The sequence below is a fragment of the Sarcophilus harrisii genome, chromosome 2 (genome assembly GCF_902635505.1).
Source record: "Sarcophilus harrisii chromosome 2, mSarHar1.11, whole genome shotgun sequence".
In the NCBI taxonomy this organism is placed as follows: domain Eukaryota; kingdom Metazoa; phylum Chordata; class Mammalia; order Dasyuromorphia; family Dasyuridae; genus Sarcophilus; species Sarcophilus harrisii.
The window spans coordinates 456,625,157-456,637,684 of NC_045427.1; the positions used below are offsets into that span (position 1 = coordinate 456,625,157).

At 32.1% G+C, this 12,528-nt stretch overlaps 1 protein-coding gene across 3 annotated transcripts in view; it reads right to left on the reverse strand.

The window, feature by feature from the left end:
• DPY19L3 (dpy-19 like C-mannosyltransferase 3) overlaps positions 1-12,528 on the reverse strand; it is a 91,230-nt gene that overhangs the window by 20,701 nt on the left and 58,001 nt on the right. For all 3 annotated transcript variants that reach the window (XM_023494155.2, XM_031954387.1, XM_031954388.1), the window contains 6 exons: positions 12,199-12,272; positions 11,873-12,031; positions 7,988-8,107; positions 7,500-7,611; positions 7,009-7,065; positions 3,699-3,781 (listed from right to left, as the gene is read on the reverse strand). In XM_023494155.2, the coding sequence (XP_023349923.1) occupies positions 3,699-3,781; positions 7,009-7,065; positions 7,500-7,611; positions 7,988-8,107; positions 11,873-12,031; positions 12,199-12,272 (605 nt within the window). The remainder of the gene's footprint in view (positions 1-3,698; positions 3,782-7,008; positions 7,066-7,499; positions 7,612-7,987; positions 8,108-11,872; positions 12,032-12,198; positions 12,273-12,528) is intronic.

The window sequence follows — 12,528 nt, forward strand, 5'->3', positions numbered from 1 at the left end:
TACTCTTCACAACCTAGCTTTAATGGATACTATTGGCCTTCCTAGTTTACCTAGTTAAATTTGGCCTTCTCGCTGATCCTTACCCAGTGGTCACTTCTGGGTCTTTGCACTGGCTGTTTCCCATAGCTTGGATGCTCCTTCCTCTCCCTTTTGCCTCACAGATGGAGCAAAGCACTACTGTCCACAGGAAACTTTTCACGATCCCCTTAACTGAGAGTGTCCTTCCATTCAAACGAACTACTATTTAATCATATAAACTTTTCAGAAGGTCTCAAATATTCAATTTACTTGATAAAGTTTCTTTTACAGAAATGGACAGTCAATTACAAAGTATTAGCTCCTAAAAAATTCACTATTGATTATTAGTCCATAGGACTTCTGCTTCTACCTGCTTCATTCTCCCCAACTGTGACACAAATTTCTGACCTAAGAAAGAGATAAGCTTCCTTTTTACCACCTTAACAATGAGCTTTAGGACAGGAAGAAGGCTGACACATATGACAAAATAGTTTGTAAAAATCAGTTTGTTTTTGATCCTAATAGGTATGAAACTCTTTCCATCAGAAAGGAAACATGGTTAAGGAGAGAAAATTTAAGAAGTGGACTGCCTGAAAAAAATAATCCAAAAAACCAGTCCAGAAATCATAATGAAAACTGTCCCACTTACTGAGAATGGATGGCTCTTCCCAAACTCTCTTCCTTCTACTGCTTTCCCCTCCCCTTACTTAAGGAGGGCATGTAGGCTCACATCTCATTTCTTCCCAGGTTATACTCTGAACTTTGTGTACCATGTTTCCCCCCTTCTTTTAATCTTTTTTTTTTTTTTTTTTTTTAATGAGCTGCTGTCCCCATTAGATCAGCTCCTTGAGGGCAAGGAGAAGATTTCTTTCTATTTGAATATGTATGTATTCCCAGCACTTAAAAAGAGCCTAATTTATGCCTATTGGCTAATTGACTTTCAATATTTTTGAGTAAAAGACTAAAGAACTATGAAACACAAACATATATGTATGTAGAAATCTAGAAAGGCTGATCTCTATTATGGCCAGAAAAAGTATTCAAAAAGTTTTGAGGGAGGTAAATAAGAAAGAGAGATTCTGGGGGAGAAAGGGAGGATTTACTGTTCTCAAAACTTTTAAGAGAGGAAAGAGAGTCAGTCAACAAGCATTTATTAAGTACCTACTAAGTGCCACTAAAAAGATGATGTTTACTTAGTTGTGTATGTGCTGATCTCTCTTAAAAAGTTTTAAGATTGGGGGGAGTGGTATAAAAATTCTTTCCTTTTTATCTCTGTATCTCCCAGTTCTCAGTACAATGCCTTACTGATTAATGAAACAAAATTTAAATAATACTCTTAGAAAGTTACAATAACGCAACTCAAAAAAATTATTAAAAATCTCTTGTGTACAAGGGATGGATACTGAGGTAGATATAAATATGGGGTCCTCAATCTCAAAGTTTACAGTCAATCAATCAACTTTGTAGTATAAGGATGTATAATATACACAAAAATTATAATGCAAAACAATAAAAACTGTAAAAGATGCAAAGGGCTATGAAGGTTCATTTTTGACAGAAGAGGGATCAAAAAAATGTAAATACAAAATTTTCTCTAGAACTTCTTATAGCTGATGCCACAGAAATCACGTTGCTAAGGAAAGAAACAAAGCATACACACTGGTAGTACTGTGGGCCATTTTTTCAGTTTTGAAAGCAAACAAAATCTTGCTATGGGCAAATATATATATATATAAAAAGAAAAGTAAAACTACTCCAATTTGATCTGGATGGTGGACTGGTGCTAATTTACTGATTTAAGCAAACACTCTTATGTTTAAATAGACCCTGTTTTGGTTACATTCATCATCACTTAAGCTTATTTTACAAACATGCCTGGCAGCTATTTTTCTTCAAATTGTAATTTAGGCTTGGGAAATTTTAAAAGAAAATTGTCAAGGAGATTGTATTACAATGAGGGTTGGTGCATGTGAAATCATATTTGTATTTTGCCAGAGTCATCCAACAAAATCCAAAAAGACTAAGGGCACCATTTAATGATAGTGACTTTAACAGAAGAGGAACCTAAGTCACAAAGACCAACACTGATGAAGTATAAATCTGAGTAAGGAACAGATTAGATTGTGTCTCTTTGTGACCAGATCATTCTTGCCATTTTTCAAAGACAGATTATATTTTGAAAATCTTTGAATCTTTTCCAGTAGGGAAAGTATGAAAACAAAGGCTGCTGTATGCAAGTACTTGTAGGCTTAGATTGCCTGAGACAATCTGGGGCCCTGCCAGGATAAATTTTTAATGACTAAATAATTAATTCCTGAAAATGGGAGTTTTTAATGCAAATCCTGACAGCCTTTAAGTCTTCAGACCTACCAGGTGGTGGTGGTTATATAGCATTAATCTTTAGCAGCATAATTTTAGGAACAGAAAATACCCATCCCACCTTCAGATGCATGTGTCATAAATTTCCAGTTGCCTATAGTTAATGCAAAAGTAATTAGCTTTTCTTTATATGAATAATGCTCTTTCCCCATACACAATAAATACTGCAAGAAAAATTTACTCTGTAATTGTCTGCCATGATTTAAAATGAAATAAATAAATAAATAAAGACAAAGAACAGTTTAGCATTCTCAGCACTAGGAACATGTGAAAAATTATTCTCATTGCATCCAGTCAAATCCAGTCCAACATTGGGACCAAAGCCACATGTATATTTTATATATAAATCTATATAAAACTCCATCTATTGCACTCAAGAGACCTAAGCTATCAAACATTTACCATCTCTTAATACACAAGTGGTGCTAAATGGTACTGGTTAGTAAACATTAGTCATGAGAAAGTGTCAATATGGCTACTAAAATCCTAAGTGATGGAGACAACATGGCCAATGCTTTCAGAATATGTCACATAAGATTTGTAACATCTATTTACTTGTGAATAATTACACTGCTGCTTTTAGGTTATAAAATAGGGAAATGTAGTATTACGGGGCATAAGAATGCTGCTCTGGATAGAAAGTTTATTTTTGCTGGTGGGAGGTATGTTTCATCAACATAGCTTTGAAACACATGAAGTTCATTCAGATGTGGGATACTGAATGTGGGATAAACTAGAAGGAAAAAATAATAATAATATAGTACAACAACTCCGACTTTCAAGATAAAGGCCCTATATTCTTCCCCCTCACAAGTTTAAGATTTGAATGATATGACCAAATCAACTAAAATCTGGCTCAAAAGATCTGACTACTTAATTCTCTGTACAAAATAAAAATTATATCATTCACAAACCAATGACAGTTCGTGTGTTTATATTGTTATAAAATTAAAATGAAGTAAGAATTGAAGAAAATAATGGACAAGACACATCTGACAGAAATTTTTAAAATATAAGGAGGCTCTATGATGCAGCAGGTCTAATAGCAAATGAGAAGAGAACTGGATTAGCATCAATCATATAGTCTTACTTCTGTCACCTGTATGTCATTTATACTCTTTATTTTTCTATGAAATGAACATTTTCTGATGTGGGGTTATTCTTAGAGGGAATAATGAAAGATTTAATTTTTAATCTAAACAAAATCAAAACTGCTTAGCATTTTGTCACAAGTGAAAGCAAATAAATTTAGGTCCATGAAAAGCATTGTATGGAAATGAAAAACTTAAAAAACCTCTTACTTAATCCAGTTCATCAGCTCCACTGTGTCTGGGTCATAGAATTCTCTCAGCTCTGATAGCTCCGCCATCATTCCTGGCCAGAACTAAAATGAAAAATAAAACTTACCTTCCATGACTATCATCAATATTAAGTACACAACATTATGTTTTTGAGGAAACTAAATTATTATTAGCAAAGTGAATATGTATGTGTGTGTAATACATGTGTACACACAAATACATATACAATACATGCCCACATATTTGTATATATTTGTTACTGAAGTCAAACTTGAAGGACTTTGAGCAGCAGATTAAGAGAAAATTTCTAGGATGTTTTATTTTGGGGGGAGAGTAGGGGAATGATAGAGAATGCCTAATTAAGTATTTAAAAAATCAAAGTTCTTACTATTTGTATAATTGTTTTACATATTATGCATTATATAGGATAATTTAAGGAGTATTAATAAACACTTTGACTATATAGAAAACAATGACTATTATTATATTACAATTGGCAATGATTATACAAGATTCTAAAAATAATTAGGGAAAAAAAAAGTAGTATAAAATAGGGCAAAAAGCCCTAAAGATTTAACTAGAAACATTAGGTTTCAATTGTTCAATCAATTCTAGATTATTCAATATAGCAAATTAATTGACCATTCATACTCTTTGCCCTGTATGCCACAAAAATATTACTTAACTCATTATTATTGCTCATTCATTGCTCACCAAGTAAGGGAAAAAGAGAAACCAATGGGGATGAAATTCATGTCAGCTGTGAGCATTTTTGGTTATTGGTTTCTTGAGAAAACAAGTTAAAATTTCTGCCTACAACGAAATCTTTGTATTATTTATGGTTTTTAATGATTTATAGCCCCAATCTTTATGGCAATTTTTCTTTCTTAGCGGACCAGTTCACTGTCTTTCATTTTCATTTTTTGGTTTCACAATGGTAATTTCCTGATATGTCTTTCTGCAAAACTTCCATTGTAATAGAGAAAAAAGTCAAGCAAAACCAAGTGACATAGAGTTTACTTTAGCAAGTGTATTTCATACCCATAATCTCCCACCTTTCTAAGAGGAGACAGAATGTCAATTAAGAACCTGTTGAGTGTTGCAGCCCAAAGCATGTGAGATCTCCAGTTGTTGCCTGCCTTCTCCTGACCCACAACCAATATGGACACTTCCATGGGCACTAAATAAACTTGTTTTCATCAGCATAAAAATGTAAATTAGTTTATGATCCATTGCTTTTTAGAAAAGGTAATGCTCACTTCTTTGGCTAAGTTAGATCGCATATCAGAAGACAGGATTCTCCTTTGATTCAAGTCCTGTTGCGTGGTGCTCTTTTTTATTTTTTCAGTGGGATTTGTTTAGTAGCTTTAAATAAAGTTTAGACTTGTCAGTTAAAAAAAATACCATAGAATGAGCTATGATTGGGTTTATCATCTTTGCACAGGGTCATGCTACTCTCTTATTCTAACTTTGGTATATGTGCTCCTGGAAGCAATGGCCATACTGCATTTTTCAACAGCTTATAAGACCCTTGCTACCAGCCATTGAGATCCAATATTAGTTAGGTAATATTAGTTATCATATTGGTTTGAATATAGGCTATTCTTTTAATACAGGGTTTTTTTTTAAAAAAGACACAACATCAAGGCATCATAGCAAATTAAAAGGAACCTAGGAAAGTGCAAACATCTGGAGTGATAAAGAAGGTGCTGGAGGCTTTCTGAAGTGAAGAAGGCAGGTCACTATCTTTTCTTTCCCTCTCTTTTTCCTCTCAGTTTCAAACCTGGAAACCCCACCTACTCCTGGGACCCACCAGACCTCTCCTCCCTGCCTCCCTCCATTTTCTGCTCTGTTACACTTCTACTTTTGTTCTTGCCTTTGTAGCTATGAATAGTATCTATCTAAAAATGGCAAGGGCAGCCCGGATAAGTAGTGGGCCAGTGTACAAACCCGGGGAAGGGGATTTTCAATAATCCCTGACTCCCCTCCATCCCACTCCTGATTCCTAAGAATCTTCTATATCCCAGGGATACAGTAGATGGAAAGAGAGTGGAAGGACTTCCCAGTGAGATCCCTGAGCAGCATGCAAGCAGGAGGGATCTTTTATCTTGTAGTGCTAGCAGGAGGGATGGCTGGCATGGAAGCTGTTCTTAATGCAAAAACCAGGAAATTTAAAACTGCCTGTGGTGGTAACAGCAAGATTATGGGCCACATTTAAGTTTCATACAAGCCAGAGTCGGGGGAAAATGTGTAGCCTATATTAAGACTAATGCAGTATAATTAGTTTAGTCATTTCAAGTTTTGTTGAGGAAAGGGTACCTGATCCTGACTTCCTCCCTCTTAAGGGACATTACAGAAAAAATTAATCAAGTCATGGAACACTCCATCTAGATGAAATCACTTTAAAGGTTCAAAACTAATGAAAAAAAAAAAAAAAAGAATCAGTTTTAAAAGATGTGAAGCAAAAACAATCTAAACTAAACTAAGTCAAAGGCAAATAAACTACCTTATTTAGTACTTTTAAAGTTTCTTGCAAAATTGTTAGCTTCTGGAGGGGACAAAAAATCTATGCAGTTTAGAAATCTGGATCAGGTCATTTAATAATTTGAATCTCACTATTATATTAGTGGATTGGTGAACTTGCTGGCTATACTGAAGACTTAGGAATCAAATCATTAGAGTTTAAGGATTTTTATGATTTCTGACTCTTTGTGAGATGGATGATAGAAAATTTGTTATAATTTTTTGCTAAATTCAAACCAACAAAAGGAGTATTACTATATTCTAAGACTGCTTTAGGCAAATTCAACAATATTGAAAACTCAACTATAAATATCCAATTCCAAGTAATTCCTGCTGCACTATACTGAGATATTAAAAATTGTTTTGGAAGTAAAAGATAATTTTGTACAGCAAAATTACGGTTTGGTCATGTATACTTATTGTGTATCTAATTTATATTTTAATATATTTAACATCTACTGGTCATCCTTCCATCTGGGGGAGGGGGTGGAGGGTAAGAGGTGAAAAATTGGAACAAGAGGTTTGGCAATTGTTAATGCTGTAAAGTTACCCATACATATAACTTGTAAATAAAAGGCTATTAAATTAAAAAAAAAAAAGGAAGTAAAAGACAAGTTTTCATATTTTTTCCTATTATAACCAAGAGTTAAACACTTTTTTTTGACTACTGAGTCTGACTTTATGAAAAAATAAACCAAAAATAGGGGCCAAGTCAAAATCACAAGTTATAGGCTCTATATATCAGCACACAAAGCTAACATCATCACACAAAGAAAACTTGACTTACCTTATAGCAAAGATAGATGAGTATTAAAACTGGTATTGAATATTTCATCATTTTCATCTATATGAAAAAGGCATTAATTAGTTTACAAGTATTTTTTAGCACTTTTTCTTTCAGGTGCTAACTTGTAGATATTTATCTTCTATAAAATGGAAAAACAACTTAATAGAATCCATTATTGACAATCAGGAGAACTAATGACATCTAAGGGTCCAATTCAAAGTACCCATTAGTGAAGGTATTTGTTGCTTCTATCATATTGCCACCTAGTGAATTTATAAGGAAGAACAAATTAAAGCTCTGCTTGTAGACATATTACCATTTAAGCCTTTATTAAAAGTTTTCCTCAATATAAAACTTGAAACTTCCTGCTTTTTTATTTTCATATTTAAGTAGCTTGATGTTTGACAGTCTTTTAAAAAGTGTTTTTTTTAAATGGGGTATAAAGGAAATAGGTAAGATATGTAACAATGAAATAAAAGCATAACACTGACCCTTTTTGGTGTGTAGAGATGGACCAATTTTAAAAGTAATTCCCAAATGTCACTACTGCATAAGCCGAACGATGCAAACACACACATATGTGATGTCCAAAGATATTTCATTCTGTAAGGTTAAAATACACACACTTTATCAGGTACAAGTTGAATTTAAATAATTTCTGCAAATTAGGCACTTTTATAAAATATGAACCTGACAGCTTTCTTCTGCTCTCAAATAACTGCCAAAGGTAAACTGTAGAAACAATGAGATATTTTTCTGGCATAAGTTTTACTTATGCGAGTTACTATAAAAAATCATAAATGAATTCTCTTTCAAGATAAACTTGTCACAGGGCTATCTATCTCTTCTACTGAAAGGGGGAAATCAATGGGGAAAATCATGAGTTTTGTTATCATTACTGGAGTGAGGATCAGTTTGTAAATATGTAGCTAAAATTACATTGAAAAGTGGAAAAAATGGAAAAAATAAAGGCAAATACCTCATGGTACTAAAAGCCAGACATCCAAACAAAATAGAGTGCATCAAGTTATAAGCTGTTCCAGGTTTCAATATAATTGTGCATCTTCCCTTATGCAAGTATTGCACATTAGTAGAATCACTAAAAAAAAAATTACAGAGCCACAATCAGAACTAGAACTGATTTTAGTTTAGTAAAATATTTTTGTAAGACATCTATATATATTTAGAAACATACTAAATTTCTTGGAATCAAATTCACCAGGCAGAACTAATAAACTTAAGAATTTCTCTTTAATTTGATAAAATGATATATTAACAGCCAGTATATTTGCCATATACACAGTTCATTTACATTTTAGATCTTAATTTTAAATTGTATATAACTATTTTACAAATGTATACAATCTCTAGGAAGTTCTGATTCAAGATAAGAGAGCAAAAACAACATTTTTAAAAAATCTTTAAATCTGGAGAGCAATTTACATCCTTTAAAGAATAAATAGAAAAATAGTGAGGAGGAGGAGAGGTGTTTTTAAAAAATTGCAATATAAGATATCAGTTTTAGGTGAAAATAGATATATCTTTAAGTCACAAGTTTCTCTAATGCAGTACAAATTTTTCTGTGAATATATCATTCCCTTAGAGCTAATTATGCCAATATTAAATATTGACATTCCCCCCTATAAACCTTTTTAGCTCTTTCTAGTTAGAAAATTAAAATGACATTCCCCCCTATAAACCTTTTTAGCTCTTTCTAGTTAGAAAATTAAAAATGTCTTTCAAGGTAATTTTCACTTTTCTGGAAATGATTTTCTTTTCCTTGAAATACTGTGAATAAAATTTTGATTTCAAAGTTGATACAAGAAGATTATTTTTGACAGGTGAAAAGTACTGCCTTTCTTTTTTTTTTTGAAGATAGCATTAGTACAGTGAGAAGAATTTTGGCTTGGAAGTAAGAGGAATTAGGTTCAAATCCCAAGCTTTCTGGTGGGCAAGACGCTTCACACTTTTGAGCCTGTTTCCTCATTTGTAAAATGAAGGGGTTTTGAACTACATGGCCTCGAAGGACCCTTCCAGTCCCAAATTTACAATCCTGTAATCCTATTCCCTTAAGTATTCACATACTATAAAAGTCTTCAGATCATAATTTTTATAGTTCCATAAGAATAAGGCATGATAATTTTTATAGTTCCATAAGAATAAGGCATGATTGAGGAATGACTAAACAAACTGTGGTACATGAATGCTACTGAATAAGATGGTGATACAAGAAATGATGTGAATGATGATACAGAGAAGTATGAAAAGGCTGTATGAACTGATGCAGAGGAAAGTGAGCAAAACTATAAAAGCATATATGCATATTGTCTATAATAATGTAAATGGAAAGAACTATACAACAAAAAGTCAAAAGTAAATGTAATAAAATTATAAAGTTCAAGCAAGATTAGAATAATGAGAGATCCAATTTTCCCTTCATGGACATGGAAAGCCCACAGGTGCTACTGAAGATTTTTCAGTGTATTTATCAATTGTGCTGGTGTTTTTTGTTTTCTGGGAGAAGGAGAAATACTTATAGTAATTATGGTGATGTGAAAAGCAGAAAATATAAAAATTAAAAAAAACAATAAAGCATGATATGCTTTTTATTTGTTTCTAGGATTACAGTTTGTAAAACTGATAAAGTAAAATTTATAGGTAAAAAAAGTTAACACCAAAAATTAATATAATTTGTAAGCTCTTGACTAGAAATAATTTAAAATAACTTAGTTAACATATACTATTCTGATGTAATTCAAAAAAATTTTTTTCAGATTAGGTGGTAGAGACTTTTTAAATGATATTGATGCTCACAGAGTTGATTAGTTTCCAAACTGGGAATAATTCCCAGTCTAGAGGGCATGATTGGTACTTTTATTTAATAGCTCTGAGCCTCTTCTCTATGTTACCTTAAGTAGCTTAAAAAAATACCAATTTTTCAACTTGTTATTTAATGGCTACAAAAGGCTCCAACCTCTATTTCCAGCCTACTTTTCCCTTTCATATACTTTCTATTCAACTAAAATGACCCATGAGTACAAAGTTCCCCAAATTCAGCATTTCTGGTGTGAGTGCTTGAACTCCTTTCTGGCTTCCACCTCTTTAAATTCTTAACTTCCTTCAAGCTCAGATGCACACATAACCACCTACTGTAATTTTTTCTTTACATACTTAGTTACTAGTGTTTTCTTATTTATTGAATTATCCTGTATTAAGGCGAAATTCTACAGGTTTTATTTCATAGAGAGTAAGCTCCTTGAGAGCAGGGATGGTAATGATTTTTTCTTTATATTCTCTGTGCCTTGCATAAAGTAGAAGCTTAATAAATGTTTGCTGAATTTCAGAATTCAATTAAGCAGTGATTAGCATATTGATAGCATCTGAGGTACACTAAATAATACTGAACCACACAATTTTGTCTATTTTCAAGAAGCTAAATCAAACCTTACATTAAGTACAAAAAAGAACACTACTGAGAGATACCAAAATTGTTTATGGTTATAGAAATACTTTCAGTTCCATCTTATTTCATTCTTAATAATCATAAACTGCTACTCTAAATAACTAGTCTTTGGTTATTTTAATATCTTTTACTCAACACAACACTCTGGTGACTATGAATCACAGTTCACTAGTACTTAATTGACACAGTAACTATATATAAAAAAGCATTTCCTTTGGAACATAATTATGTGTTCACCAACTATAATAGCTTTGTTTGCTAACAATTAATTCTCTTTCATCACATGATAGACTATAAAAGCAAAACAAATTTTATTAAAATTTCCATCCTATTTCCATTTCATTCTATTCAAGTTGATAGTACTTATTAAGTATCAGAGATTGTGCTAGGTACTGAAGATGCAAGAAAAAATACAAGATAGATCTTATTATCAATACAATAAAAAATATTATCAATAATACTATCAATCTTACTATCAATTAAATCTAAAAGGGAAGAAAAGCATTCAAAACATATACAATGAGGGTTAGTGTGTTAAGTGCAAAGAACAGATCCAGGTGAAATGTTATGAAAAACTTAGAATTCTTTTTCCTATTGATAGATTGGTGAACATGGTAAGAAAATTTGACAATGACTACTTAATCGCTTACTAGATATTAAAAACTGCTATTTTTTTCAGGTTCAAGAATCCTAAAATGAGGTACTGAAAAAAGAGAAAAAACTAATTCTTGATTTTCGGTGAATAATTTACAATTGATTTTTTCTTTCTTAATCATTATTAAAGCTTTTTATTTTCAAAACATATACATGGATAATTTTCAACATTCACCCTTGCAAAATCTTGTGTGCCAAATTTTTTTCTCCATCCTTTCCCCCCTTCCCTTCTCCCCCAGATGGCAAGCAATCCAATATATGTTAAACATGTGTAATTCTTATATTAAACATGTGCAATTCCACCATTATCATAATGCACAATAAAAGTCAAATCAAAAAGGGAAAAAAGGAGATAGAAAACAAAATGCAAGCAAGCAACAACAAAAAAGAATGAAAATACTGTGTTGTGATTCACATTCTGTAGCCACAGTTTTCTGTCTGGGTGCAGATGACTCTCCATCATAAGACCACTGAAACTGGTCTTGCAATTGATTTTTTAAGGAGAAAGTAAAAAAAGCAATGAACACTGATAAAATACAAAATAAGAAATCCCAAATCAACATTATTTTATAGGTAAGACAGAAGACTGCACCTTCCCTTAGGTAAGGGGGAAGTTTGTATATGTCCATATACATGAACTATATCTGATTTTTTTGCTGTTTTCATGTCAGCTAAGTTTAAAAAAATAAATAGATGTATATATACACCATAAGAAGTAAAATGTAATATTTCTAAACTAGATGGTACCTGAGGTTCCGAAGAGCAACAACAATAGCCATTATCACCATAATGGAGAGAACAAACATGTACACATAAAAAAGTAAAGTATGTGACAGTCTTTCAAGGGTATTAAAGGGTAGGAGACCAAAAGCTTCTTCACATAGATACAGATTGGCATCAAAATCCCTAAAGAAATGGAAAGTAGACTATTAAATTCAATGCAATATAAATAATTTAAACATGTTTCTTCAAGCCATCCAATAATAAATAATAGCAAGCATTTACTCTGACTTAATTTTTAACTTTACTGATTTAAGGTAATTTTTCAAAAAAGAATATAATTTTTATCCTACCTTGTTGCTCCAAATCCAAATTTTGCCTTCAGAAATTTAAATATATGTTCATCTGATTTTAGATTAAGAAATTGCTATTGAAAAAAACAAAAGTTGCTATTACTGTCTTGATATTTACCTACAGGGAGCATGAATAATAAATGTTTTTAACATATTAGTTATAATACAAAAAAATAAGCTTAGGCATCTGAATGCTGATGAGTTTTCACATACAAGAATGTCCAAAGGACAATAATGTGATCTAAAATTGAAATCTTTTGATAAGCATTATCAATATCATACATATTTTTGGCCTACAACTTGCTTATAGCTATCACTGTAAAGTCATAC